This window comes from Semicossyphus pulcher, unplaced genomic scaffold (genome assembly GCF_022749685.1).
Source record: "Semicossyphus pulcher isolate SPU_LCO1_2020_fin unplaced genomic scaffold, fSemPul1.0.p SCAF_14, whole genome shotgun sequence".
Classification (NCBI taxonomy): Eukaryota; Metazoa; Chordata; class Actinopteri; order Labriformes; family Labridae; genus Semicossyphus; species Semicossyphus pulcher.
This window is the reverse complement of record NW_027211648.1, coordinates 13,115,558-13,131,509: the sequence shown is the minus strand read 5'-3', so window position 1 is coordinate 13,131,509 and position 15,952 is coordinate 13,115,558. Positions and strand designations below refer to the sequence as shown.

The window sequence follows — 15,952 nt, the reverse complement described above, 5'->3', positions numbered from 1 at the left end:
CGCTCTGACAGCAGCCGCAGCAGCGATGAAAGCTTTGCTCTGTGCTGATTAGGCCTGATATACACTGGGCACTATCAGGGACGACATATAATGGCTCCTCTGACCTTACTCTTGACAAGCACTTTGCCTCCTTACTTCGCCCACTCACACCTCTGTCTCTACCTCACTCACACCTTTCACAAACTTGTTTTCTGTGAGGGCTGCAGATAATGAATCAGGTCAAAGTTAGAGGCTGGCTGCAGCTGGGTTCAGCTCTTTATGTACAGTCAATGCTTCCTGGTTTTTAAGTTTGCTGTTTAACTGTGTTGTTAGTGAATGTGTCTCTTCACAACACGATTGTTTCTGGTAATCGTCATTTCTGTGCAGGATTATAGTTTTAACCTTCATTGAGGTGGCTTTTACATCTCTTGACCACAGCTGTATTTTGCTATTAAGTTTATACAGTCAGTCTCTTGTGTTGAATATCATTGAAGGATGTACAATGATGATTGCTGCTCTAATAAGAATGCTAGATAAAAATCCCAACAGACATATTAATTAGAGGATGACAGCACTTGTTGTCAAACAGAAGCACCTTTGTTACACATAGGGAAAATAATATGTTAAATATGTTCTTAATATCAGACAAATGTACTTGCTTCAAGTGAAACTGTACCGATTTGAAGATATATTTTCTTCACATATTGCCTATTTGTCAAGACAATGGTGCAAGCATTTTTTCATATTTGTTGAGCTGTTTTTGGTCTGTATGCACTTGTTTTATGATATCTTTGCTTTCTTTGAGACTAGATTTTAATTGTCTTAAAAATATGAAGAATAGGCAAATAATTTTGCATATATGAAGTTATACTTAGACTAACAAGGGTATTTTTTCTGAGGCAAGAGAGACTTGCTGATGGGCTCTTCATTTGTAAAGGTAAAAAGTCTGCTTCAACTGCTTCCAAACTTTTGACCTTTGTTTAAGACATTAGGGGAAAAAAAGCAGATTTAATTAAAGAGCTGATGATTTGAGAGATCACTCAAATAACTAAATGTTTTGGTAAAGCCCAGTTCTATTATGAATAATAAACCCAATCATTTCAGCAGAGTGGTGGGCTTTACTGACTGGCCCTAACTTGAACTTTCAACAGAAACAGGAAGCACTGCTTAGTCGTCTCTCCATTCCATCTAAAAGCCGGTCAGGGGAACAAAACCCTGCAGATAAAAGAAAAAAGTGTGCCACTAGGTTTTACTTTCTTTCCACTAATGCAGAAGAAAGAGACATGCTTTTACATCCTGCTAAGAGCTTCTTATAAATACGAGGGCACATGTCTCTCTCTTTGTCCCTCCCTTAAGAGCACAGTGTGATTACAGAAGCAGCCCGGCCTCCTGCATGCAGGCTTTAAAGAACACAAACAGAAGGTAATGTCGGTGCTAGGAGGGAGCCAAGAGCCTGAAGACACTGAAATGTAGGTTGCCATGTCCCTGTTCTGTGCTTAGGATGTCGAGTTCAGATATGTCAAGTTTGAAGGTAGGAAAATTCAGAAATTTTACAGACTGTGTGAGTGTTAGCGTGCGTGTGTGTTCAGAATCAAACAGCACTACAATCCAAACACAACCTCATAAACTCCACGTTCCTGCTTTGAAAATATCACAAGAAACCTGTTTCCTATTTCATACCTCGTCTCTTCCTGCTCTCCGTTTGGAAAGTTTAAATAAATGTCAGAAGTTCTATTTTTAGCGGAGCTCATTTAATTGAGCCATATGGAGAACAATCTATTGACACGCTCTGACTGAAGGCTGCGTGGGTGGCATTTCCACTTAAAAGCGGGAGTGTGAATCGTAATGAAGTGAGGAGGCAAAAAAAAGAGAGCGAGGGAGGGAAGGGGGGGGCAGAGTCCGCCGCTAGGAGCAACAAATGTACAAACAGCAAGCGCACAAAGCGGGAGTGATACGTTTAAAGGGATTTTGTGTATGCGCCTGATTTAGCCTTCTGCTTTGCATATATATACATAAAGAGGATAAATAAAGAATGCTTAGGAGGAGAGTATTAAAAGAATGGGAAGGAGGAGAAGGAAGCTAAGCAAGTGATCAAAAAGAGGAGATATAGAAAAAGATGGGGGGATACTTTTTAGAGACTATAAAATAATATAAAGGTTAAAAAAGAGAGAGAGGGAGAGACAGAGATTTGAAGCATGCCAGCTGGAAGGATGGAGGGATGGTAGGAAAGCGTAATTGGATTAGAGGGGCAGAAAATTAAAAGTATTCGCTTTATATCCTCCTCCAGAAAAAGGATCCAGCGAGCCATAGTATTCCTGCTCCAAGGAGCAGCCATAAAGAGACTACACATCCCACAGAGGCCTTAACGGAATATAAACAGAGTGTGTGACTGTATTTAAAGTCTGCCACATGTGTGTATGTGGGCTGTATGAGGCCACTTTTATCAAGCACACCAGGGCATGAATAACACACTGCATGAGGTGATGATGGAAGCAAGTCATGTTGTTAAAGGGCCAGTTCGCTGATTTTCAACCTCAGTCCCATCATGCTATTAAGGGGAGCTAATGTCATCATGGTAGAAAAAATGCAATTTGGCTCTGTGCCTTTGGAGGACGCTATCCGCTTCTCCAAAGGGCCCTGGACTACACTTCCTCAATCTAGGACGCCTGCTTCCTCATGTCTCGTTCAAAAACTTCAGGTTTGAAATGTAGACTGCAGACCCGAAGATTTTTTAGACAATCCACCGGTATATTCTCGTCTGTACTGCTCTGTGTCTCTCGCTGGGCCGTTCCTTTCAGAGGGAGGGGCGCAATGCACGCTGGGTGATGTAGGAATGTAGAAACCACAAGCTGTTTGCACAACTTTCTCCACAGCTATGGCGCCAATTTAAAATATCATTGCTTCTATTGATTACAGAGAACACCAGCTTTGACTGACATTGGCTTTTTCCATGGGCAAAATTTTCCTTTAAGAGGGCCTTGATGCTTGTTATTAACTTGGTAACCGAATCCAGGGTTTCCATGAGCGTGTAGACATAAAATGGGTCGAGTTTGTAGCATACAAATATTAACAAGAATAAAAATGAATATACCAAGATAATTCAAAGTGGTGAGAAGGCTTAATTTCATATGTAATAAGTAAAACACGTACAAAACTAAGTGCTTTCATCTGACTCCGTTACCTCGCTCACTGCTTCTTAGTGCAGGGCTCAGGTGTGCTAATGTGTGTGTGTGTGTGCTTTTGCGGTGCAGACTGAGACTGTGAACTTCGACATACAGGAGCAGAAGCTGTTGATGACATCATCACGTGCTGCTGGGCTTTGAATTCTGGATGCGTTTATCCATTCAGCACAATGACTCAAACGTAAACAGACTGACGCCAAAACATCCAACCAACATTGACCCACAAAGGGCCTTTGCTCACCCTGTGCACGTCGTCTTCGAACACAGCTTCATGGACGCTGCACGCAAAGAGTGCCGTGGGGAGGTCGCTCAGATCCATCATCTCCTCCGCCATGCCGTCCTGGTCGTTCTCCCCAAACACCATCTCCTCTTCCTCCTCCTCGTCCTCCTCGGGGTCGCTGCTGTAGGCCTCAGAGCCGTTGCTCCACGCCTTGGAGCTCTCTCGCAGCATGTTGAAGCCTTTCAAGAGGCAGCGGACGGAGCAGGTGGGGACCACAGAGGCTGGGGACTGAGGAGAGGGGAGATTAGGAGAGGGGAAGTCAGGAGATAAGGTTAATATAGTGGGAGGATGGTTGTGGAAAAGTGAGGACTGAGTGATGTGATAGTGAGAGAGTGGTGCCTGAAGATTACACAAAGGTTTAACGCTACACAGGCTGTGGGATGAATAGGAGAAAGAGGAGAAAGGAAGGAGTGATATTTAAAGATCACGAGAAGAGAGCAAGATGGAGAAGAGGAAAGATGAGAAAAACTAGAAAAAGAAATAAACAGAAAACAGAGAGGAAAGGGTGTAAGTTTCATGATTAGATCTACTTGAAGATCTATCTTCCACATTTCAAATAAATAATAAATCAATCATGTATTGGTACTGTAGATACTGTATTTACCATTTAAAGTGTCTCAAATTACATTTTATACGTGCTAGACTCCTTTAAACATATTTTTGGTACTATCCTAGAAACAAATTCATAAATAAACCATTATCACACCAGGATGCTAATAAGGATTCCACAGAAAGTAAGACATAACAAATTATAACAAAACAAAACAAAAAAACACTGATTATACAGTAAAGGGAATGGGTTATAATGTTGAGGCCAAGACTGCCCCTAGTGTGAGACTTCCTACTTTATAATGGGTCTAGAGTGACATCTAGTGGGGTATTTATTCGTATGACGCGTATCATCCATATTTTAATCTCAATGCCATCTGAAAATAACCTTTATCTTAAATATTTATTGAAAAAAGGTGAACAGTGGAATGGACAGTGATAACAGATAGAAAACTGTGTCATATTATAATATAAACCCTGTAGAATGACGAGTAAATAGCGCACGAGAAAGGAATGACGCCAATGACACCATCATGTCCACAGTAGAAATGGCCGTGGAGGCTCGTGACATTAAATTATGCATTGCGTGCACTCCAAGGATACCCCTGGATATTACGTAAAAGGCTCGTGCAGGATTTCGGCAGAGGCTTTCATCATGAAAGTGACAGTTTATGTCGTTAAAACACTTTCTTTCAAGAGCAAAATTCAGTTTTAAGCAACAACAAAACGGGAATTCACACGAAAGTTAGCTCTGAGTGATGGTAGCACGCATACAAACAAAGTTCATGTTTTAATTTCCATTTTAAATCGGTTCAAATGCGATATTCGTGTCTGTTTTACTCACCGCACTTCTGTCAGTGAAAGTGGCCGGAACGACCCATTGCAAACGGACAAAAAGCCGGATATTCAGATAACTTTGTAAATTAAACAGGTTGAAGGTGCTCTGATATTTCGTAGACTGCTGTCAGATGTCTGCTCGGTGTTTATTTTACTGGATTATTGGACACTGTTTGATGCAGCCTACTCCGGCGTCAGGACCCGCAGGTGAGACCAATGAGATACCGGCGGAGGCTCAAAGCGACCAATCAGCATGCAGCTGGGGGAGGATGCTCCGCTTCAAGTGTGGTGGCGACCGAGCAGTGAAGTGATACAGAGGGCTGTGCTGATGTAAAACTGCGCTTTAATGTGACAAGGACAACCCAGAGAGACTAATCAGACAGCCAGACTGTTGACTAATCATCTGTCTAACACACTGTGTGAAAATAACCAGGATGTCTCATATTTACAGACACTTAATGTTTGTAACAGCTCAGTTGTCAGGGTCCACCTGTTGCACATACACAAAACAAGACAGGGCCTACTCCAATGTAAAAAATAAAAAAAACAGTTAAAAGTTCATTTTTGACTTCAGCTATTTTGTGAAAAAAGGTTTCATTGACTTCCACATCCTCATTACTACCTTTCCTACATTTGTATGTGTTGTTGTGATATGAGGTGGGGGAAGATGTACTCAGATCCTTAGATAAAGTGAAAGTACTATACCTTACATTAAAGTTTAAATAAATAATTACAAAGTAAATTCCTACATTAAAAATGTTGCTTGTTAAAAGTACATACCAACGTATTATCCGTAAAAATGTAGCCCAACTAACAGGAAAGGTAGTCCTGTTTCACAGTAAAACGCCCCTCTGTGACTGATAAATGCTACATTATCACATTGTTAATACTGATGAATCAGTGTCATTGCTGATGGTCAAATAGGATAAGGTTTTATTTACATTATACACAGTGATGTTGTTTCGATCAGTAGGTAACAACCACGGTGTTGAAGGTTGGTTGAAGGTATAAACCCTCCAAGAGGTCACAATATAATTTGACGGGTCGAGAGATGATTCATCTGTGGGCCTCAAACTGTAATGAATTCACACAGGATTTGTACAAACACATAGTGGAAATACTCAAGTATACAAAGTGTCAAAATAAATTTTATTGTTTTTTCTTGTGCTTTTGACTCATTGTACACAAAGCACACTAGGCCAAGCTGTTTTTAACCTATTGGACAAACTATCATGACAGAAATCTATTTAGGTGTGGTAGAATTATTGCAAATAATGTCAGATTTTGCTCATTTTAAGAGGCATAACTCGATATATACCCCAACTAAGTTTAACTTTACATGACACAAGATTACATACATGACTTTAAGAGCATAAAATAAACAGTTTTAATAACTGTTCAAGTTTTATTAGAAAGCAGTTTAAATAAGGAGACAGACTTTAATCAGGTTACACTATGACACTTATGAGTTTATACATACACAACTAACCACACACCATACAACCAAAATAACTATGTACTGAATACTATGGACACCATTCTGCTTTATTAACACTGTAGAAATACATTGCCTTTTATGTAGAGGAGGAGCGTATCTGATTTAAGTAGCCGCTCTTTTATTAAGAGTCATAGAGCCCTTGATAGACATTTTAACTATTGCTGCGTGAACTTTCACTAGTAGAATTTGAAGGGAGGGTTATTTTGTACGACAAAAACATGTTAGTTTAGCTGTATTAAGTGCATACCTTCAGGTTAAAGGGGCAAAATTAAAAGTAGCTTTTATACTAACAGTGTACAATTAATTAGTTGTGCAGTTAATCCCTTATTTCAAAATGCAAGCCTGGCTCACTTCCCTTCTATCTGCGCAATCCAGAGGTTTCATATTATATGTCAATAGGCACTGACAGATTATAGTAGCCTTATTATATAGCTTAACTGCAACAGTGATGCTTTACTCAACGATTAAGGTTATGTACTAACTCACATGTATTTACCATGTGTACAGCTTCCTTTAAGGCACGCTCAAAGCAGATTTGAAAATGTATAAATACAGTACAATAAATTCAAATAATTGCACCTATTGTTTGGTCACATCAGGAAAGCAGTAATACAATGAAATTCCAAGAAGAGGCAGAATATTGTGGAGTGAAACCCGCTCATATAAGACAAATACTTTAAAAAGTCCATTGGCAATTCTTCTGAAACAACATTATGTGACATCGTTTGTGGGATCAACCTGGGTTTTAGGAGTAGTTTCACAATCCCGAACATTATAACAGATCAATGTATGTTTAAATCCACGAGTGAATGGGGACAAAATTGCTTTACAGCCATAGAAGTAAGTTGTTACACCTCAGAGCTTATAGAGTTCAGGCAGTGAGCTTCAAGGCACACATCATGTCTTTTCTGCTGTCATGTTTCTGAGTCCATGTTTGTGAATTCAGGTTTCTTCTGTTCATTTTTGGAATGAATTCTGACATCTTCTCAAAAAAGGAATGCTTATCCGAGTCATGTTTAAGATTTTAAAGAAAGGAAAGAGTGCGGAGAGGAGTGTAAGGTAGAGTGAGAGGATATCCAAAACAGCGCCTGCTGCTGGGCTGGAGGTTGGTCTTGTGCATATGTGAAAAAGAAAACTGACCTTTCAAAGTCCTTCAATGTTGTCTGTGGTTAATTGCAGTAAAAACGGAACAAATGTAAATATGTAGTTCAATCTTCCTTCAGGCCAGGCTGGCCGTGAGATGAATCAGTGGATCTGGAGCCGACTGGTGGTTGCTCCAGTTTAACTGGTAGAGCAGCAGGAGCCACTCCATCGTTGTTGACCAGAGCTCCATAAGAGAAGGAGCCATTGAAGTCTGGCTGAATAACCAGGCCCTTGTCATGAATAACAGGGACACCTGAGGACAGAGGACAGGTAGGATGAAGTACAAGAAGAAACAACATCTAAACAGATACTATTTTCAATATGTATGTAAAGTTTATACAAACCATTTGCCATATCCATAGTGACATACGGCTCAAAGCTTTTGGTCCTTTTCCTGTTTTTGGTGATGAGAAAGACTCCCAGGAAGCAGAATGAGGTTCTGTAAAAAACAACAAAATCATCACAATTTACTCAAAACAAAAAATGCTGCAAATTTTAACTGATTTTTTTTTACAATATTTAAGTGCAAGTCATCACATTTTCTATGTTTATTAGTCTTCGTCTATTGCAGGACACTAATGTAATAGTTGTAATTTTTTACATTAAACTTGTCCAAATAAGTTAATGACAGTATGACAGCATGAACATTACCATGACTCTAAAACTGAAGCAGCTAAATAGATATTAGCCATGCTTAATTTGTTATTTTACACCATAGACTGTATAAAAAGATGGACGACATGATGGCTCCATTAAAGTGAGGCTAAAACATCTCTATCGCCCCCTGCTGACTGGCTGCAGTATAGGTCATAAAGCCCGCCTCCTCCATGTTAGCAGATGGGACATGAGTCAAACTATAAAATCAAAATACACGCTAAATAAATTGGTTTCTGTCATTATACTTATCATGCTGATTTACATCCAAGTGTTCATTTTTCTAACAAGTTTATTTTTAATTAGTTATTTGATGCTGTAAAAAGAATGATTGACAGCTCTGATGACTCCTGCTTCAGACCAACACAAGAAGCTGTTCTGCTGTTAAACACGCCGACATGCGGGATCTTTGCTGTTTTTTCGGTAAGTTAAGTGTGTGTTTTGGTTAGCGGAAGTGGCTACGGCAGCTCCACCCGCCGATCTCTTCTGCGCAACTCTGGCTCCAAATGACCTCACCATCGCTATTTTGGCATCAGTTTCGTACAATGAGAGCAGATGGTCACGCATCGACCATCTATATATACAGTCGTTGTTTTACACCTGTGCTTTTCCTACTGAGACATGTCAAAATGATCTTGTGAGATAGGCATATGGTCTTACACTCACCCCAACAAAAACATGCAGATGTGAAGGACGTCTTCTTTCTTAAACTCCAAGTAAAACACCGCTCCTACAAACACGAAAGACGAGATATTTCACAAAGTTAGTGTTGTGACTTTAATGACATTTAGCAGGAGAAAAGCAGTCTGCTAATGAGGCTCCAGAGCACTTCTACTTTTCTATTGTGCCACGTAATGGTTTGAACACACCCATCAATCCAGCAAAGAATGCCACAACTCACCAGCTACCACGGCAAAGACAGTGGCGAGGATGTAGTTGACGCTGGCAATCAGACAGGAGTCATACAGCTTACAAGCCTGGGAAAGAAATCTACGAAGACAAACCCAAATCCAAAACAAACAGGAAACATTAAACATGTCAGAAAATATTGAACCAAACAATGTCAACCTAACTCTCTTTGTTGTTCCTGTCACTCACCTGGCCTGGAAGACCACTGAGGCCACCATGCACACGAACATGACGGAGAAGATCGGGTAGTCAAGCTGCATGGTGCCCTCGAAGGTGAGCACCAACATGCCTGACACAGCCTTCACCGTGATCACCGTGACAGAGCCTGTGCAGCAGAGTCAGAAGCACAGTTATACAGGGAACAAATAATAATAATGGCAATTACTTAGTTAATAACACACCTTTAGAAACAGAGCGTAGGCGGCTTTGAAATATTAAAAAACAGGCACAGGCAAGTTTGACTTGACAGCATGAAATATAACAGTATTAATGCCGGAGACTCACCCAGCAGAGCGACCAGCATCAGAATAACAACGAGGTAGTTAGCACGGTGTTGTTTGTAGAAGTATAAAAGTAGGCAGAACGTGATGATCTCCAGGAGCTGTCAATAAAATGTATTGCAATAATTATCACATTAATATCAAATGAAAAGAACAAAACACACAAGGAAGCACCTCCGTGAACATACAAGTTCTATAAATATTACAGCCAAAGACTTTGTGCAGTGTAACAACGCAGGTCAAGAACGAGACATTGAAAAGTTTGAGGAACACAATTAGCACCTTAAGAGAGAGACTAAATGAAAAAAAATCATCATGAAATGATGGTTATTTTAACAGCTGCAGCTTATATTGTTGCAAAGGAAATATCCCAACTGTCTCTCAGTCAGTGTTGACAGTGGCCTAAATTTCAACCACTGTTCCACTTTGCTGATGCAGTTATGTCGTGCTTCACCTGCTGCCAGATTAAATAAAGATGCAGTGTCCTCGGCAGTGTCATTGGCTATAGTCTGACGACGATATAGCCTGTTGAGACGGCGGTGAACATGTCGGGCGTGTAGCCAGCAGTTAGCGATAAAAGACTTCCAGTCAAGCCTTCCTTTTCCACGTGCTGCATTGTTTACAGTTTTTTTTGTGATTTACTTTAATCATTTAACTTTAACGGGTCTTGCCTTTTCTGAAATTTCAACATCATGATGCAGATTGACAAAGAGTTAAAATGAAGCTTTGTCAGGTCTGTCCTCAAGAGGAGAAGAACGGAGGTCGGATCGATCATTTCTGATGCATTTGAGGAAGTCGGGAAATCTAAATGCTGACTGCCTTTCGTGACACCAGAATTTATCTCAAGTTGAATTCTAGATCTAGAACGGATGGTTAGCTGAACTTACATGCAGATGTCTGTTTATAGAGATGAATCAGAAGCTAAATCAAGCTGAGATGTCATTGTGGCACTTTACTGCCTGCTTTTGCTCTCCGCACAGACTGTCTTTCCTGCATACGCCGCAGCCTGCCGATACATGATTGGTCAGTATATTGCACGGACTACAAGTGTAGTACAAACGGAAACCAGAACTCTTGCCTTCCCTAAAATCCATGTCCTTGCCTACAGATTCTTCTTCTATTAGAATCTGTAAAGAGAGATTAGTAAGACGGTGATTCTCAGGCTTAAGATGACACACAATGATATTAGGGATCACCTGATATGACTCACTTGTGGAGGTTCCTTTTAATTATCATTATTATTATTAATTAATTATTGTAATTACCTGAATAACTGCTGAGTCAATTACAAGCTCCAATTATACGAGGCCATGGGACACATACAATAATCACAGGTTGCAGAAGAGGACTAACACTGACTGAATGACGGCATGTTTTCTTATAAACACTGCAACCACAAAAAATGAGCTGCTTTAACTCCCATGACAGTCTCGGTTAAAACCTCTCAGAGTCACCAAACCTGTAGTGCAGGGCTATTGTGTTGTGTGTTGTGTACAGTGAATTAAAATATCTCACCAGATACAAGAGAACAGGCCATCCCACAATGTGCTTCACAATGTTCTCCGCTTGAAGTTTTTCATGAGAGTTCGGTCCAAATGAAACAAAGAGGTACGTTCCTCCTATGGTGAGGATGAGACCGAGGAAGGACAGCCCATAGCGCTCTGAAATAACATGCAGTGAAAAAATTACATGAATCCAGAGCAATGGAACCAGGAAATATGTGTTATATATATATAAAAACACAGAAGACAATTTAATTTCTTAAAAGGTCTAATTAAATTACATTTACAACAAAATATGGCCTGAATATGTACAAACTTTTCAACTATAATTATACCGAAGCATCTGAGCAGGCTGTGTCTAGTTTGCCAAGTGGCTGTGAGTTTGGTCAAAGATTTTCCTACAATGGCATAAGCTCCATGTTATTTGCATGCAAGTGCCACATGTTCAGTTGCAGCCGTATGCTGAACTTACTCGCAAACTCCTTTGGCTTAGATTTCTCGCGTAGGAAAATAAGGCCCAAAATTGAGCTTGCTGAAAACAAAAAGAGAAGCATAATGAAGATGTTAATACAACATTTCCTTTTAGTCTTCTTATGTATAAATTTAAGACTGACAAATTACTCTTGGTACTATATTAGTATGGTCATTGCTTGTTTTTCACAAGCTTTAATAGCCATTATTTATCTCTACTAAGACATTAGGTAACATGGAACAAACACTCACTAAGGACAGACACAGCATTAAGAGGGGCTACAATAGCGAGAGGGGCGAAGGCATAAGAAACAAAGTTGGCTCCCTCCCCAAGACAGGTGAACACAAAACCACACCACCAGGTTTTAGTGCGGTAGAAGGCACGCGGGTCCTTGTTTCCTGCTAACGTCACATGGCTGTGTTTCTGAAAGTGTAAGGCACACAGGTAAGACACAGTGACAAGGGTAAACAAAAAGACTGACACAGCGTACGTAGCTTCCACAAAGCAAACAAGGCCTAGACCAAACACACAAAGCAAAATGGTTTAGCATTACAGATAGTGTAAATTACTGGTACAAATAGGCCGACACAAGGATAAATGACAGAGATGACAAGATGATTGTGTATTATTTTATCCATATCAGTTTATATTGAAGGCTTAAAAAAAGCACTAATATAAGTGAGCATGATGCACTGAACTTTGTAGAAAAATAAATGCATAAATTTGAATATAATAATACGTTATAACCAGGGTAATTACATGACACAACTGATAACAAAATAAGTACGTATAGGAAGTTGTTGTGGTTTGTACCTGAATAGTTAAGGAGATGCTGACAAGCACATTTCCAAAGATAGCAAGTAAAGTCCCAATGAGATTATCCTTAAGAAAAGAAACAAGAACATTACATTTGTTTAGATCACGTTAAATATACTGACACAATCAAGAAAAGCCTACCAGAGAAATAAAAGCGTCCTTGTGTATTTTGTTTACCACTTCCTTAGTCTGACTCGACCCAACTGTTACTATGTTATCTTCAAAGTTTTGTTACAATATTCATATTTAGACGTGAAAAGACACAGAAGACAGATACATAAACACTATTATCAAGTGTTTTAACGCCTAAGAGAAGGAAAGTAAAAAGTATTAGCAGACGAGTTACAAGCTGACTACTGTTTATGAAGTGTCTCACCGTGTACGAGCCTCCGTCGGCTCTGCTGTAATCCATCCTGCTCGCCTTCAGAGGAAATTCATTAATTATCAGCGGCACCCAGACATTCAGTTACAAAACATTTTATCTTCTCGCTCTCATATTGTATGTTTATCTCTCATTTCTTTGTGTTTATCGGGCTCTACACTGAGGAAGGCACCATCTTTAGGACAGGGAGCATCTAACTTCCGGTTTGATTCCACCTGCTTCAGGCTACGCCTTGACGCAGAACGGTGACGCTTAAACCACGTGACTGTGTACAGTAAGGAAGTTGTATTTACAAAATGTGCTAATATAAAAACACAATGAATAGCTCATTTGTATACGTCTAAATTCGTGAATTTACAGCCAAATGAATTTAAAATATTTCAATGCGTTTCCTATAAAACATACTCATATTGTATGTTTGCTGTAGTCCAGCAAAGCATGCAAGCTGCAGTACCACTGGTGGACAGTAGGCTTTGCCATTGAGCCAGGATGATCCAGGAACACCACAAAAAGATATTGATGTGATTGATGCGTTTAATAACTACTCAAATGGCAGTAAATTCTCAGAACTCATTTAGAGCAGTGCTATGGTGTCATTAGCCAGACACCCAGGACATATTCAAGCCTAATTGTTTCTTCAGTCTCCATTAAAACAAGAATACATGTTCATATATAATGACAGATGGACTAATCCTTCACATAAATACACCTATCTCCAAACACAAACATATTTACACATATTTCTGACTGAAGACAGTCAAAAGATAAACAAAGAAAGAAGAAAACAACAGTGATAAAAATCATCTTACCATGGCATCACATTGTGATCCTGACTAATACTCCTGGTATGTTTTCTTTTCTCTTTGTGTCATTGCAGCAGTGAAGGAGGGACAGAGTACAGCACGTCAGCAACAGTGTTTCTATAACAGGAGCTTTGGAACAGAACAAAGGCAGGTCAATGAAAGGTGTTGCAGAGTTTGTTTGTTTTTTTTCATGTTTCTGATGCAGATAGAAGTCATGCGAGCGACATGATTAGTCATTGCCTTCACATGTAATATTGGAAAGAAATATGGCAAAGGGCAGTATCTGTGGCAACACTAGTGGGACGTGTTAAAAATACTATATATAACTTAAATAGGCGAGATTTAACTTAAATTAGTGCAGGCAACTGTAAATAAACATGTTGCCTATATCTCTAGTTCAGTCTGAGATAACTGGAACTGTATTAAGGCAAATGCTTCTTCATTTTTTGTCACAAACTCTTAAACAATGCTCCCTATTCACATTGTGTTTGGTAACAGCAGAGGGAGTAAAACACCATGCACTGCTGGGAGAATCCCACCAGCTTCAGCGGGCTCAAATCAAAGCCGAGGCATTCAAATTCTTCTTGTCTTTTGATGTTTGATTGGCATTTAATTTCACTTTTAACGACGATGATCTAACACTCTAAATACTTGCTTGCTTAATGCATGCTTAATACATAATCAATATGAAATGTATTTTTAGCACATTGTTCCCTTTCTATCTAACTGGCATGTTGCAAATCTGCGTCCCGAAGCTGTGGCTTGGTGATTTCTGCTGTAGTCATCCTGCATTTGCATCAAAGGATTCATGTGGATACTTTTTGATTATAAATAGATGTAATCTCTATGTTCTTCAGGGCCAAAAAAGCTGGTTAGATTGCCATGAAATTTAGGAACAACACTTGCACTGATGTTTCCTTCAAAGAGATATGCAACTAGTCACACTCTTCAAGTGGGTTGCAGCTTGTTTTTGCATGTATAATATGTGGTATACAAAAACACGTTCATAAATGCATCTTAGAGTTTTAGTAGATTGCAGATTAACTCACAGCAATCGTATTTGTGGCCACAATTAGGCCACGCAAAGTGCTTTACATAAGACATAAGAAACATTAAGATAAGGTATTAAAGCAGCACTAAAAAGATGCATAATTCAATAATGTGAAGCAGCAGATCTGAAAGTGCTTCACAATCCAGCAGCAGTCGATTATATGACACAGAAAACATCGACTCCTTCCAAACTACAAAGTCTTTATTAGTGGCCCCGCCTGTTACAGTTTTAGTGTCCTACATGACTTGGAGGAATGAGACATGGCGTTAAGAGGCGTAGATATTTATCACTCAGACATTGATTACAGCTCTTAGACTTGGATTGGAGGAGGAGGGGGGGGGGGGTAAATAGAGGAGGTGAACAGGTGCTTTCTTCCTCAGGGTGTTAACAGGTGTGTGTAGGTATGCAGGTGAATCTCTTTTTCCACTGCATTACCTCATGTTAAGCACCAATCATGTTATTCCAAGTGGATACACCTCTCAATTAAGTTTATTATCAGAGTGCCAAGAATGTAATTATAGAAAACAAAGAAATTATAGGATTAACACGTTGTGTTATGCTATAAATGTATGGTTTGATTTGGATTTAACACGATTAGTTGGATTCATGCAGCACACACGAAACTGTATCTTGAGGTCATGCGACTTACAAAATGTCTAAAACAAAAGTAAAAGCAGCCTGTTCATCTGCACAAATCGATGCCTTCAGTGTCATTTCTAATGTTTATTACCAACAACAATGTGCTTGTGTAGGATTTAATCTAATGCAATGCAATGATTCATAGCTTTACCTTACAAACAGAAGCATCAAAAGCCCATTTAAAAGCCTCTTTCCTGTTTCTTAATTGAATTGATGACTGACAAACATCATCATAGACACATGAAGACATTACATTTAATGTGCTTTAATCTCATTAAACGTGCAAATGCACCACAAAGCATCTATTCTGAGTAATAATCACACCCTCACACTGTTGCTATGAAACAGTTATCATGCCTCATTATAGCACCAGTTTGATGTGAATGGATTTGTAAGATGTTGCTGCAGGTCCGTCGTCTGCCACTGAGATCCTGCAGGGTCAAAGATCGTGCCATGGTGTGTTTCATCATCAGGACATCCAGCCATCCTCCATAGTGGACATACCTGCTCTGGCTCACTGGCACTTGTGTGTGTGGGTGTAAAATGGTAAATGGACTGCACTTAAATAATGCTTTCTAGCAGCGGTATACTCAGGACGGGGGGGGCAATCGTCCCCCTTGGTGCCCCCATGTTTGAAAAAATAATAAATGATAAAGTGCCCTCTCAGGTGCCCTTTTAATGGATGCAATTTAATTAGGTGCCCTTCCAGTGGATAATTGATACATGCTGGAAAATTAGTTCTGCCTCAACTAGGTG

At 39.7% G+C, this 15,952-nt stretch overlaps 2 protein-coding genes across 2 annotated transcripts in view; both read right to left on the bottom strand.

The window, feature by feature from the left end:
- rcan3 (regulator of calcineurin 3) overlaps nucleotides 1–4,904 on the bottom strand; it is a 42,833-nt gene extending 37,929 nt beyond the window's left edge. The window contains exons 1-2 of the mRNA XM_069662149.1: nucleotides 4,835–4,904; nucleotides 3,403–3,669 (exon numbers count right to left, since the gene is read on the bottom strand). Coding sequence (XP_069518250.1) covers nucleotides 3,403–3,612 — 210 coding nt within the window. The 5' untranslated portion in view covers nucleotides 3,613–3,669; nucleotides 4,835–4,904. The remainder of the gene's footprint in view (nucleotides 1–3,402; nucleotides 3,670–4,834) is intronic.
- A 1,286-nt stretch (nucleotides 4,905–6,190) lies between these two features.
- On the bottom strand, nucleotides 6,191–12,779 carry nipal3 (NIPA like domain containing 3). The gene is made up of 11 exons (XM_069661580.1): nucleotides 12,698–12,779; nucleotides 12,319–12,387; nucleotides 11,757–11,928; nucleotides 11,506–11,565; nucleotides 11,047–11,192; nucleotides 9,536–9,632; nucleotides 9,221–9,356; nucleotides 9,024–9,112; nucleotides 8,789–8,852; nucleotides 7,813–7,907; nucleotides 6,191–7,721 (listed from the first exon to the last, which is right to left on the bottom strand). Exons 1-11 carry the CDS (start codon nucleotides 12,731–12,733, stop codon nucleotides 7,534–7,536), a joined length of 1,152 nt encoding a protein of 383 aa, XP_069517681.1. The 5' UTR covers nucleotides 12,734–12,779; the 3' UTR covers nucleotides 6,191–7,533.
- Nucleotides 12,780–15,952: the final 3,173 nt, after the last annotated feature.

Excerpts from the sequence above, each read along its gene's own strand:
- nipal3 (XM_069661580.1), bottom strand. The coding sequence starts at position 12,733 with ATGGATTACAGCAGAGCCGACGGAGGCTCGTACACG. Across the intron at positions 9,357-9,535 it reads GATGCTGGTCGCTCTGCTGG|GCTCTGTCACGGTGATCACG; the intron begins GTGAGTCTCCGG and ends TCTGCTGCACAG. Across the intron at positions 8,853-9,023 it reads TGTCTTTGCCGTGGTAGCTG|GAGCGGTGTTTTACTTGGAG; the intron begins GTGAGTTGTGGC and ends TCGTGTTTGTAG.